At 40.6% G+C, this 14,196-nt stretch overlaps 1 protein-coding gene across 2 annotated transcripts; it reads right to left on the reverse strand.

The window, feature by feature from the left end:
* Positions 1 to 86: 86 nt before the first annotated feature.
* On the reverse strand, positions 87 to 13,657 carry hif1aa (hypoxia inducible factor 1 subunit alpha a). Of its 2 annotated transcripts, none has more exons than XM_044047097.1 (15): positions 13,360 to 13,657; positions 7,582 to 7,772; positions 7,107 to 7,258; positions 5,979 to 6,063; positions 5,102 to 5,211; positions 4,169 to 4,368; positions 3,861 to 3,967; positions 3,604 to 3,751; positions 3,140 to 3,492; positions 2,844 to 3,043; positions 2,641 to 2,763; positions 2,315 to 2,544; positions 2,126 to 2,225; positions 1,921 to 2,029; positions 87 to 1,286 (listed from the first exon to the last, which is right to left on the reverse strand). In XM_044047097.1, the coding sequence occupies exons 1-15, from the start codon at positions 13,389 to 13,391 to the stop codon at positions 1,123 to 1,125; spliced, it is 2,304 nt and encodes a 767-aa protein (XP_043903032.1). In that variant the 5' UTR covers positions 13,392 to 13,657; the 3' UTR covers positions 87 to 1,122. The 2 variants fall into 2 exon arrangements, with proteins under 2 accessions (XP_043903032.1, XP_043903031.1); XM_044047096.1 differs by having other exon boundaries at positions 2,315 to 2,547; positions 13,360 to 13,656.
* Between the last annotated feature and the right edge of the window lie 539 nt (positions 13,658 to 14,196).

A 14,196-nucleotide genomic window follows, 5' to 3' on the forward strand; every position in this document is an offset into this window, starting at 1 on the left:
AATGTACAAAATGTTGACTGGTCATTTCATAATTTGAGTTTCTACATACTGAAACACAACATTTGTTAAAAGGAGTTAATCAGAGCTGGAAACAATGCACTTTATTAAATCTATTTAATGTTAGACAGCAACAAGAAGCGTGAGACAATGTGGCATGGAGCGATGCTGTTAAACTGACTACCATTAAACTGAGCAAACAAGTTCGACAATTCACCAATGCTACTTCGATGACATTAGTCATACATGTAAAATCTGAATTGCAGCAAATCCACTTCTTTTTTTTCTCCTTTTCTTTTTTTCTTCAAACAGCTTTGAATATGCCACGCAGTAAAAATCAGAAACATGAAGTCGCTTCATGTCGAGAGAGAAATGGGAAAAAATGTCCTCCATGAGAAGCAAACAAGTCGTGAGATATCGGTCTCTCTTTCTTTTTTAGAGTACGAGTCAAAGCGGTGAAGCCATATTGAATAGATTAAAATATCCCTGGCATATGTACAGTAACACACACTTACAGTAAAGTAATAAAGTGACATGTACTGGGCTGCTACACAATTAAATGTATTTATCCCAAAGACTGAACGCTATTAAATGAGAATAACATTTAAACATTATTTTCATACTTTTAGACTAGAGACATCTTGGTAAGTACAAGTACTACAACATACATGTATGGGAAGAAAAAATAAAATTGTTCAAATCCCATTAAAACTACTTTAAAAAGACTTAATATATATTGCTGGTAATATTTTATTTCTTTAAGAAAATATAAATTGTGCGACTGAAGCTTACGGACACACTGCTGGCAGTAGCGCCAGGTTCCGCGTTGACCTGCTGGGAAAGGGTCATCTACCGAGGCGCTGTGTGCTGACAGACTCTCGGGGAAGAGAGAGCATGGAAAAACAAAACATGCCTGAATCCCTTGCACAAAAAACCCAGACGCTGCTAAGGTGTTTGTCACTGTGGAATGCTGCAGATATCACATGATGTGCACAAACGGCAGCCAAACTATTATCAAACTCATACACATAAATAAGGGGGAGTGAAGGGGCAAGGGTCATGGAGAGAGAGAGAGAAACTGTAGTGTCCAGTCTTGTCCAACAGTAAAGCAAAGTAAGCATTGCCTCAGTTAATATGGTCCAGTGCGCGCAGCAGCTCCTGCCCCTGCAGCAGGTACTGGCGGCCCTGCACGGGGGCGTTAACCTCGCAGTCGTAGCGGGTGAGCTGTGGCAGGGAGAAAAGAGAACCGCTGCCTTCTGAAGTGGTGCCGAGCAGACGACTCGCCACATCTAAAAAAAAAATAAGTACGAGAAAACATATCAGAATTTAGATTCTTCTCTTGACTTGCTTTCAGTTAGCAGCGACGGTGACGTGTCACGTCGCTCGCTGATCATTTTGGACGTTTCTTTTCACCGTCAACCAAAGCTTAGTTGCACTCTCTGCAGAGAAGAAACCGTCGCCTGGTGAGGTTTTGTCATGCGAACGCGTCGCTGTAAGCGGCTCTCGTCCGTCCATGGAGCTCGCAAATTTAACGGTGAAGCTCGCCAAGTTGTGTCCGGCTCCGTATGGCGTGTTGTGAAACCACGCTGGACGACGGTTTCTTCTCTGAAAGTGCCGTACAGCTCCGAGTGTCCACACACAAAAATAATACCTTTCCCCGGGCGGAGTCTGGCCGCTGGCAAGTAAGCCGCGTCAGCGCTATTTTCCGCAAAAGTTGAACTATTTCAACTCGAGCAAAGGACATGATTTGTGCGATTTTGTCGCTGCACTCTCAGTCAATATCACAAATTTGTGTCACTTCCGGTGTGAGCACAGCACGAAGTGGTCATGGTCAAAGTTATTTTTTTTCAAAGAACTGAGTCAATAACAAGGCTAAAGAAAAAGAGATTAAAATAGTGATGATCACAGATCGAGTTAATTTACCTGAAGGCAGCAGGAGTATGGTGGTGGTGGTGGTGTTGGTGGTGGTTGATCCCAAATTGGCAGCTTTCAGCTTTTTGCCCTGGTCCAGTTGCTCATGAAGCAAACTTCTCTGCAAAAACCAGACACGTTTGCTCAAACTCTCCATACATCCGCGTGAAACAGTGTACTTTACATAATAATACCATGTTTGGATAGAAGAACTTACCTGTTCAGTCATCTCTTTTAGGTCACAAAGTTTTCTTTTGCGCTGTATGTTCTGAGTAGCCAGAGTCCTGAGTGAGACTTCTTTGTCCAAATGTGGGGTTCTGCAGAACAAAGGGTATTATTATATTATAAGCCTACAAAAAAGTGATGACATTGAGTAATACTGTATAGAGCTTTTTGGAGACTTTACATTTTGGCAATGCTGGTAGCAGGGGAGTTCACAGACTCGGGTGGAGATGGGGAAGCAGTGCGACTGCTCAGTGAACTGAATGGGGAGCTGGGATAGCTGCTGACGTCCTGTGTGATGTGGACCGGAGAACTCTTGAGGGACAGAGGCTCATCCGGGGTCAGACTGCGCAGCTGAAAGTCGTCATCCATGGGGATGTAGGGAGCCAGCATCTCCAGGTCCAAATCTTCCATCTCCTTGAGGGGAGGGAAAAAAGTCAAATTCAGACAGAGAACATTTTTTACTAAATCAGTGCAATTAAAGAACTCAGTATCTCGTGGTGTTATTACCTGTGTGGTAAATGGGCTCTTGGGCTCTGTATCAATGGCAAAAAGCTTCTCCACCAAGTCAAGTTTGAAGTCTGAGCTCATATCGGAGTCCATGGGTAAACAAAAGCCCAATGGAGTGACAGTCTACAGAGAGCATATGTGAATGGTTACTTCCCCTCTTTAACACATTTTCAGTGTATTCTGTATCGTGACCCCTGTCTTACCTCTGTGGCGCTATGGCTGGCTGCTGCAGAGGATGGAGCTGGAGCAAAGCTCTTGGGTTTTGACTCATCAGAGGCGGCGGCGAGACAGAGAGGCTCGCTGGATGGCAGGGGCGAAAGAGACAGAGCCAGTTTGTCACCCGGGGAGGGCAGCATTACGCCGTTGTAGAGAGGGACGTCGCTCAGCAGCTGAATCTCTGAATCTGACGAAGGACAGAGGAGAGTTACAGTGGTTTATGTTGACATAGAAACTTTGATGATTAAGTGTGAACAAAATTTTTTTTTAAAAAATCACAAACCAGGGCAGCTGAAGTCCAGGGAGATGATTGTGTCTCCAGCAGCCGGGGCCAGCAGGGTGAGGGCCTCGGGCTCCCCTTTCAGCTGGTCATACAAGCTTGGCTTGGTCTCTGCAGCCTGAGTAAATAGTTTGATCACGTCCAGTTCAGGGACGTTGTCCTCCTTCTCCTCGTCCTCCTCGTCCTCCTCCTCCTTCAGCAGGGTTGGGGACATGTCAGGCAGGCTGCTGTCCACCACAACAGCCTCTTCTTCCTCCAGCTCCAGCACCGGTTCCTGTTTCTGCTCCTCCTTCTTCACAGGCTTCATATCTGTAGTCTGCTCCAGTGACAAGATCATTTTCTCCTCCTGGATGCCACTGTAGCAGAGGACAAAGACACGGCAAAGTTAAGCCAATATAAAAATCATACTTCTCTACTTCATTATTACAGCACGGAAGAATCAGGAGACTAAAGTGACTCTTTAGTACCTGAGCACAAAGTTGACGCAGACAACACACTGTGGTTGGGAGTTCTTGTTGTTGTAGATGACAGTGGCCTGAGTTTCCACCCACACAAAGCCTCCGCTCTTGGCCAACATACGGTACTGTCCTGTGCTCACCTGGCCCTTTGCAAACACTACAAGTAAAAAGGGGGAAGTTAGAGTTTCATATTTGCTTAAAAGTAAAAATGTAACAGCTGGAATAGTTTAAGCTTTCATAGAGACATTAAAGGCTCTTGTACTTACGGTTATGGTGAGTCTTAGTAAGGTGGTCAGAGTCCAGAGCATGATAGTACTCATACACGGAACGATTCAGTAAGTCCTCTGGATCATAACCCATGAGCTCAGTGATCCTAGACAAGCAAAAAAAATAAAATGTTTTAACAGAAATGTAGAAATCAAGTTCCTGTAGTAATTACACTGAACACTAGGTGGCTCTGTAAGACTGTGCTGATGAAAACGGTGATAATAATAGAAAAGTACATCACATTTAAGAAGCTGAATGGCGGTAAGCTTCTTAGGCACAGAATAATCACTTCAACCAGCAAACTCGCCTCTCATCACAATACGTGAACTTCATGTCCATCGTGTGGCGGCTGAGGAAGGTCTTGGTGTCCAGAGGGACCTCGATGTTGGAAGGGTGGGGAATGGGGTCACAGATCAAAACCAGGTGGGGGACGGGAGGCTCCGTGTTCTCGTTGGTCTTTTCAGTCTGGGTTTCATACACACGAACATGACCAGAGCAGTGGAGAACCTGGGGAGAAATAACACAGGGAATCAAACACGTTTATTTTCATTTCCAAGGTTACCTCACAAATTAGTATACTTATTTTCAAAAATAGCTTTGTACTTCACTTTCCTAGAACATGTTTACAGCTACAACTAATTAGCAGTAGTTTTAATTAATGGAGCAGTCAAGGATGTAGTTTATGTAGATTATGACGAGGAGGAACCAGATTAATTCTTCTTTTTCTTCTTTTTGTGACCTCTGACAATAGCAATGAAAAGAGAACTACTTAGGAAACTACTTAGTGAAAATAAGCTATACTATATATATATTATACAGAAAAGCATTTTAATGGTAATACAAAAAGTGTGTGAACATGGGTGACATAATACTGCAAGTTAAACAAAAAGTTGAAGTTATGATTGATACTCATTAAGGTCATTTGATAATGGGACACAGTATCAAGTATCATAGTACAATAAAAATGACTACAGTTACACCAAATGGGAGTGTGGATGTATAAGATTACCAATAATCTGACCATTGTCCAACGTAGCACACATTTTGTATTATACATTTCCTTGTATTCTTATGTTGTCTTTAACATGTAGTTTAAATAAATAAATTATTTGACACGCCCCACTTCCTGGAAGTAGGTTTATCCGTGTAGTTTGGTTGAAAGGTGAATGTGTTTTCTGAAAAGGTTACATCTGATACAAGGCTAAGAATACATTTCCCCAGCGAGTTCAGTCAGACTTACCTTCCATGTAGCCGACTTGACATTGACAGTGCGGCCCCTGCTTGTCAGAGTACATTTCATGCGGAGGAAAAAGCTGCGCTCGGTGTTTGGTTCCTTGTTCTTCTTGGAGCCTGAAACCACACGAGGAGGAAGAGAGCCACCGTTTAAAAATGGCAAACATCCTCTATTTCGACAGGCACCCACCGATCGGCCACAACAGTGAAAGCAGTCAAAGCTTTTCATGTTGTGGCTCACTGGTCTTTGCGCAGAATTTTACTGTTACATCTCAAAATTTACATACTGCCATATTCAACATTTGCATACCGTGTAGACATTTAGCATGCTGATAAAAATGACTGCATTACAGCTGCAGCAGGATATATACAACAGGAAGTAGTGGCCAGCAGAAAATGCAATGCGACCTCAATGGATCTACAATGGAAAGTAGATAGCTTTAGCTAAATTACTTTATAATTAAATTCTATCCCATCTATCCAGACACAAGGCAAGGCTAAATGGTGGTGTGCAAGCAAAACCGTGCATGCACTAGTGATGTTGTTCCAATATTTAAGTAGTTCTGACTAGGGATGGGGCCGAACCGATCCAGTATCGGATCCCGATACAAACGTAATTCACAGATCGGAAAGTCCCGATCCAACTGTAGAGATTTCCGATCAGATCCGTCTGTGCTTTAAAGTTGTCTGCTGAAATGTCTCCACAAGTATCAATGGCAAAAGTGGAATGGATTTTCTGAACGTTCAGGAAATCCATTCCACAGTTTATAGCCAGCTAGCAGGCCAGCATTTGATCGACAAACTTGATTTCCTGTAGATTAGCGTTTGTGTGTGTGTGTGTGCGCCTCCATGTTGTACAAGTGTTAATAAGGAACATGTCCGACCTGTTCTGTGGATGAGCATCTCTCGCAGCTCCTCCTGGTCACAGGGATGTGTGAAGTCAAACACGCTGTGTCCAGTCAGGTCAAACTACAGCAAACAGAGGGAGCACAGAATCTTAATTCTCTTACCACATACATGTGAAGCAATTTGCATATAAGTAAGTACATTTTATTTGTAAAAAAAAACTTTCATAGATTCACAAAGTGCTTCACACGGCGATACATATAAAACACTGATTTAGGTTTCAACAAAAAACAATAAAAAGATTGAAACAATAAGAATCCTAGTCCAGCTAAAAGCCTGATTAAAAAGAAAGTTTTTTTTAACTGCTTTGTGTATAGGACACTGTATCAACAGTGTCCTATACACTGCAGGGTAGACATGTGACTAGTAGGTTCACTCATTGTCCACCACTTTACCCTTCACATGAAGGTCGCGGGGAGCTGGAGCCAATCAAAGCTGACAAAGGGTGAGAGGCGGGGTGCACCCTGGACAGGTCGCCAGTCCATCACAGGGCAAACATAGAGACAAACAACCATTCACTCTCACACTTACTGTTTTACTTACTTAATTTAGAGTGTCCAATTTACCTAATCACCAAATTTTTCCAGAATACCCACGAGAGAACCCACAGGTGCATGTAAACTCCACACTGAAATCGGTTCGGTCGAGGGTCTTTCTAACTGGTGACCTTCTTACTGCGAGAAATGACATGTGACAACAACTGTTTCTTTGAATAAAAAAAAAGGTGTCATGCTTATTGTTTACTGTTTATCTATGCTTACAAACACCTGATTAAACCTGCCAGGATTTGAATATTTCATTTGTGAACAAGGGTGACACATCTTTAGTTGTGGTTAAGGCTGGAGTTTCAAAGTGATACTGGAAGTCATTGACGTCGATAGTAATAATAGTATTATCTAAATATAATCAACAAATTACTACGCCTGTGTGCGTATGTTATCTGGACTATTTATGTAAATATATTCAGATGTCATGTACATGTAGGGTATACAGGGTAAAATATTTAATATTTTGTGCAATAACATTGCAAGATACATATTTATTTTGTCTTAAAAAGGTCTCTACAATACTCACTATCTCAAAACACAAGCTCAACTCTGACTAACCTGTGCCATCCCAAGGCATTTGTTGACATTCTCAGAGAGATAAACGATATCTCCATCTTCAGACAGCACCATAAGGAAGCCATCCAGAGCCTTAAGGTAGGAGCTGTTGAGCTGCATGTCCAGCTCTGTCTCCTCTTCTGCCACTGGTTCATCTGGAGAATATGACAGAGGGAGGAGTGAAGGAAGATGGAGAAAGATAGGGAAAAACAAGACAGTGTCAGGACGTCGTCAAAGTCCTCTGTCGTCCAAAGGACAATCTTGCAGGGAAAGACAAACACTGCATTCACAGGTTTATCTACAAATCAACCACTCTAAGTATGTGAGTCAATTTCTTGCAGCAACTGACAAAGTATTTATCTTAACCACTCTTTCCTTCCTCTGCACACCATTTTTCAACTATCATTGATTCTTAAGAGACAAAAATGTATGCCATGCTACTTTGTCCAATTCAGGGACAACAAATACAAACACTGACCAGGGCTGAGCAGCTGCCTAATGCGCAGGTAGCTGATGGCGAGCCTCATGATGGAGGCTTTGTCCAGGCTGGAGCTGATGCTGTGGGGCAGAGGCAGCTGCTGGGCCAGCTCGTAGAACACCTCCGACTCCTTCCCACGGCGGCATCGCGCCGCATCCCTCGACTTCTCCTTCCTCCGCTCCGAGGTCACTCTGCGGGAGAGAGATGGGTCAGCTACAGACTTAAGATAAACTGGTTCTGTTTCCACTATAAAAGCTGACATCCCTCCTTCCTGACCATGGCCCATCACTGGGGGAAATGGCTGCAGATGCTGGAGTCCGCTCACAGCAGTGTGCCCCCCCCAGGCGCACTTACATAGACTAAATGAGAGTATCTTACTGGCCCGTGACCAAAAGAAATGGAGTCCATCCCCTCAGAGTGATTGAATGGAAGGACGGAAATGAATTCAAGATACAGCGCAACACAGATTACACTCGTGACATTTACAAACCTGGCTCAACTCATGTACAGAATGTGAATGAGAGCACTGGCACTAATATGCACACCAACATGGAGGGACAACAGACATCAGTAAGACACTACGGGCACTTTTACAAGGATAAATCAATATTTTTTAAATGTATTCTGTGCACGACACATCTTTCGTACAGTTCCAAGAAAAGCAGTACGAGGAAGCTCATGGTGGCTGACAAAGATGTTTTGTGAGGCGGCTGCTTCAGGTGGCAGAGTGCCAGTTAACGTTTTGGTGCCTGGTGTCCCTTCATGTGAGCCACTTCTGAGGAAATAGGTGTATAGTTTTATGCATCACCTGGATGAGTGTGAAAATATCTAGCAACTGATCGTTGGGATAAAAAATACTGGCGAAAAAGCCTGTATCTGACTGTAACTGATCACGTGGAATTTTGTAGCCATCTACTTTTATTCATATATTTTTTATCTGCTATGGGTCCATCATTTGAGTCTTAAATTAAGTTTGAATTGAATTAAATTTAATTCTCTTTTATTTTGTCATCATAAATGCTTGTACATGCACCATGTTATACCAAAATATTTATACTTGCAATCATTGGATTCTTCAAACCAATTTTCTTCATGACCTTGAAAACGTGCTTTGCATTGATGTTGGTTAATAACATGTGCAGGCCATGATGTACAGTACTCTACTCAGACCAAACTGTTCTCTTAATAATCCCGTGTTCTCTCCAGCTTGTAAACAAAGCACTGATTTGATTTGATTTTAAATTACAGCAGATATATATGGATCATCAGGTTCAATGTCTAATATTACAATAGTCAATGTGAACGTTAAATCTATACAAAACATTCTGTCTGTCCCACTATTCTATAACCTAAAAATGTATTTTAGAGGAAACTCAAGCTGCACAACAACACAATGAATGCCACTTCAAAAGGCCCTTGGCTTTGAAATGTACACCTAAGTGGAATCGATCTATTGTGGATTAAGCACTGACCAAGGCCATATTGTTATTTGAAGCCCACAAACAAGAAAATGAAGTCCAACCTAACCCACATGAGCCGGGTGACAACAGCAGATACAAATAAAATGGTTTTTTTAGCACTGTATATCTGCATGCTGTCATATAAACATGTTTTAACCTAGATTCTGTTCCATCTACATTCTGTTCACATTAATAGCCCCCATTCGTTCACAAGCAGATGAATGAATCACAACACAACAAAATAGTGGAAGTTCTGTTTATCCAGCGCTATTTGGAATACAGGGTTTTGATAAGACAGCTTTGTCCTGTTTTGAGAGGCTCCATTACTTCTGGCTCAGCATTTTATGTTCTCACAACACTCAGTTATCACTGAATAGGCAAAGCTAAAAAACTACTTATTTTCTCAAGGAATGCATCATTGAATTCTGGTTTAAGGAGGAAAATAAAGCCACACTTATTGATACTATCAAATTGCAATATTTATAGCATTGCAATATAAATTGAACCTCCGCCCAAGTATCATGATACAATCAAACTGTGAGAAACAACAACACCTCAGCCATAAAACATCCAGCTCACAAAGGATATACACTTGTGATGTAAGCATGAACTCTTTCCAGTGTCCTATATATATTGAATTACAATTATGTTACAAAGCTATCTAAGGCGAGGTCTGTTTGTGCCTTTATGTTGTCTTCAGTGTCTGAATAATAAATTGCTTTTATTCAATACCGTGCTTCCTCACTGCTTTCATGTATAAATTAAACATGCCATGCAGTGAAAAATGGTTCTGTTGATGTCAAAACAAAGACGGGCAGTGAGGCCATGGTTACATAAGCCTATTAGATAACAGGGAGATACATGGCCAGCAGTCCTGTACGTTGCATACAAGAATCAAGAATTTTAGGTTTTAATTAAAGTTTAATTTAAATGTTTTAATCAGTATTAGAATGTAAACATTTTTTGAACTGATGTGGCGACTGGAGATTAAGTACAAACCAGTGTACAAGAAAAATCACTGTGGACAGTTTTGTCCTAGTTGCTCGAATATATAGTCAGGGCTGACCTACTACACAACAGAAATGTTTTTCTGTCAATAACGTTAGCGTACACTCTGTCTTATATTCCTGTTTAGGGTAAGGGTTTCATATTCAGCAACTCAACAAATAATATATAGTTATGTAATGAAAATATGCTGGAGATCTGTGACGACAATATCAGCAAGTCTGTGGTGATGAAAGGTAGTTTTAGTTAGATTATTTGGCGTTCTGTTCATTAACTTAAACTGAGACGTACTCAAATGTTTGAAAAGTCAAAAACATAAATATTATAAATAAAATTAAGCAATGTAAATAATTGATTTGGCAGAGATTTTACATACGCCTCCCACACACACAATTATGCAGGGGTTGTAACAGGAGTCTGCCCTGTGGCTGAGGAAAAATTAAAATGGCCAATAAAGCTAAATCAATGGGGATTAGGTACCTTGCTCAGAGATGCCATGACCGGCAACCCTCCAGTCACAAGCCAAGTTCCCTTTCTACCCCCATGGCCTAGTGGAAATTAGTTACACTAACATAACTAATGTGATATTACATCATCCTGTGCTGTTTATTTGATTGGCTCATGTACCACAACCCCAGTCATAAAAAAAGAGACCAACAAGTCAGGCTACTTTGAGTCACACAACTTTACAAATCATCTCCAACTGGTTAAACATTTAACTTCATGCAGTGCACAGGAGTGGGTTACCACTACATCTGTGGAATACTGTGTTTAGACAACTGACCTGGAGAAACTGAGCAACATTTTTAAGGTTATATATGGATCCTTATAATAGCGGATACAAAAAAAATAAGGCAGTTTTTCTGTTGCAGAACACATTTTGTAGAGATGGAATACTCTGGAGCCAAAATGCCCCTTAGGAATGTTTTCTCCAAAAAAGGAAGGATACTGTCAGGGTCTGAGAAATAAAATAATAATACTGAAATTGCATTATTTCATACAATCATACCATTTCTATATTTCTAATCATAGTTATTTCATATTCAATGACAAGACAAGGTCAGTTAAATAAGGCAAACAATACATGAATCTGATGCATATAAGTGAAAAGAAATGTGGAAATACTGTAGTACGTATTAAACATTCAAAAATCTGCACAAAAGAAAAACGGTGTAGTAAGAATTACAACAATGCAACGAAGATGGCGAAGAATTCAGGATGAGAGGAGACACTGCAGATACTTCTGCAAATTACACTTCCTTCCAGGCATTGTTTAAGAGACTCTGCATTATGAGTGGAATGGTGTATATATTTATTAATTATGTAGAAAATTAATGTTGGATTTTGCATTTAGAAGCCGCTTTCGGACAGGATGTAGAGCCTTTACTTTCTAGTGAAAACATCCTTGCTTTATAATCAATCAGTCATATAATTTGCAACCTTGACTATAATTACGATGACCACTGCTACATGATTTAACAGTCTTATAGAAATAATTCATAAATAAGCCATTGGTCACATTCACTTTTTTGTCTATATTATTTCCAATGGATAATTTATGAAGATATGTACACACACACACAATATATTCTATATTGATCTATATTGCCAGCAAAATTCTCAAGTTTCAACTAGTCTGTAAATAAGGAGTAATTGCAGTTGAATGTCTCAGAGCAACCTGCAATTTTCCAGCCAGGGAATTGCTACACACATTTGGCCACTCCTTTTGACGTCAGGCCCTAGTGATTAAGAGATGAGAAGGAAATAATACCATGGCACCTCACAGAGATCTGCTGAAACCACATCCAACTAGACCACAACATTGGATTTCGTCTGAGATAAAAGTGAAAACATTAAAACCAAACAGGATGTTACCTACATGTTCCAAAGTGTTTAACTCATTGGCTGCCATTGACTCCTATAGACGTCAATTGACCACTGCTGTGAAAATCTTGTGTGAAATAATTTAATTACTATTTTACCCCGAGCTAACACTAGTGGAATCACAATGGCCCTCTGTTTTTACAACTCTGCTGATCCTAATTTGTCAATAATATAATCTGTATATACACAACACTGCTGTTACTATCAGGGTGATCTTTTCCAACTATTTGAATTTCAGTCAGTTAAATTGAACCAGGACTGGTCTGTAAGGGTGGGGTAAACTCAGACTATTTTAGTAAAATCTCATCAAATACCTATACATTAAGTGCAGTCAATGACACAAAACATCAGCTAGTAATCTGCTGGATGTGAAGTCTAGGCAGCAGGTAGGTAAATCATCCTCTATTGATTAGAGTCAAAGACAGTAGCCTTTGTAGGACAGGATTAATAACACCCAGTCAATATCATCCACCTCAAACTATAATTAAAGTGCATTAGTGTGCCATTTGTGTTTAAAACTATTTTGACCTGAATACTTTGTCTTTGTATCTGCTGGTCAGTGAGTTATCTTGGTACAGCATTTTAGGATATTAAAAAAAAACACATCACAATATAAATTAGCAATCAAATCATTAGAACTAGTTTTAAATGCAACCTGGATTACACAATTTGTCTCAATTGAAATTAATATCTACAATCCAGGTGAATAAACAGTTGGCCTGTTCCCTACACATGAGGCACCATTACCACTAAAAACTGTAGCTCATTTTTGTGTCCAGATGATTCTCGAAAACTCTTACTTCAATCCTCTGTGGCAGACAAAAACACGCAGTGGTTTTCTAATCAAACCCAACAATGGACTTTTCGTATATTCGTATAAATAAAAGGTGTAATTCAACCCAAGGCCGCCTTCCCCTGGACCCTAAATATTTCAATTGACACCGCACACCGAAGTCACATGGACTCTTAACACTGTCAGGGTTGGTATATTAACTGTACAAAACAAATGATGTACTATTAATTGGGCGCATAACTGACACATTGATCCACACGAAATTGTAAATACCGCATATATTGTATCGGAAAGCTGAGCAATTAAAAACAAAAAAAACAAAAACATTAACTTTAGAATTGGGGTAAACAAACCATATTTGTGAGATACCACACACCTGCAGTGTTTAGTCGATTTTGACAGCTTCTTTAAGAAACACTTAATCGCTCTAGGTGAGCACCATGTCAGCTAGCTAGTAAGCTAGTCGCTTGCTAAAGGAGTTGCGTCGCTAACGAACATTTTGACCGAACCAACTCGCTCAGATAACCTTGAGATAACTCGCATAATGTCACAGCGATAATGTTATCGGCGCACAGCAGATAGCCCATTAACCACAAAATGGCGTGCTACGTAGCATTAACTTGGCGCTGGGGTTACCTTTTCTTTTCGGGTACAATTCCTGTGTCCATGTCAGGACGAAAGAGCCGGAGTTGAGCCTCTATCTCGATATCCGCTGTGTCCGGGCCCGACGAGAAATAAACCAAAATGCCGCTGTTTTCTCACAGATGTGACTCCGTAAATCCTTAAGCAATGCGCATACGAGTTCTCCGCGAGTGTATTTTGTCAAAGAAACCGAGCTTTTATCCGTTCAGTGTCGTCTGTTTTCTCCTCTTGTCTTCTTCACATTCAGTGCCACGCTGGAGACGCGATACTTTGCGAGCCGAGACAATGCTGCACTGGCTCTGTGGCTCCTCCCTCGGCGCCGCGGGAGCGCGCGCAGTCACATGCCTATTTTTCCAGCTGGCACGCGCATAGCAATAATTCGCACAGGACAAGGCTTTTATTTTGGAGTAGTCGCAAAACAAAATTGCAGATTCTCTTACAAGATTTAACTATATTTTCTAAACCAGTCTTTCCCCAACTGTTTATATGGATCCCACCCACATTTTAAACCTGACCAACCATTGCCAACCAAAGGGGAATTTTAATCTTAAACCAGAATTTGAATAGCTTTTATCTTAAATTTTAATTTCTTAATATTTTAGAAATCTTTCAAATTTATATGGCAAATAATAACCTGAATTCACTTTTTTATACCCAAACATAACATTTAACCATTAAAACTAACTTTTCTGTTCACGGATGATAACATGCCACAAGGGGGCACTGCTTCTTTCCTCATGACTTTATTATGACTTTATTTTTAAGTTAATTATTTTTCCTATCTGCAGTGTTTCTAGAATCTAAAACTTATTAAATGAACAAAAAAATGCT

This window comes from Solea senegalensis, linkage group LG16 (assembly GCF_019176455.1).
Source record: "Solea senegalensis isolate Sse05_10M linkage group LG16, IFAPA_SoseM_1, whole genome shotgun sequence".
Lineage (NCBI taxonomy): Eukaryota > Metazoa > Chordata > Actinopteri > Pleuronectiformes > Soleidae > Solea > Solea senegalensis.

What these genes read in the sequence shown, in the direction of transcription:
- hif1aa (XM_044047096.1), bottom strand. Translation starts at nt 13,391, where the DNA reads ATGGACACAGGAATTGTACCCGAAAAGAAAAG. An exon ending in TTCACGTATTGTGATGAGAG is followed by an intron (nt 3,968 to 4,168) that starts GCGAGTTTGCTG and finishes TTGCTTGTCTAG; the next exon opens with GATCACTGAGCTCATGGGTT. An exon ending in TAAAAGAGATGACTGAACAG is followed by an intron (nt 2,030 to 2,125) that starts GTAAGTTCTTCT and finishes TGGTTTTTGCAG; the next exon opens with AGAAGTTTGCTTCATGAGCA.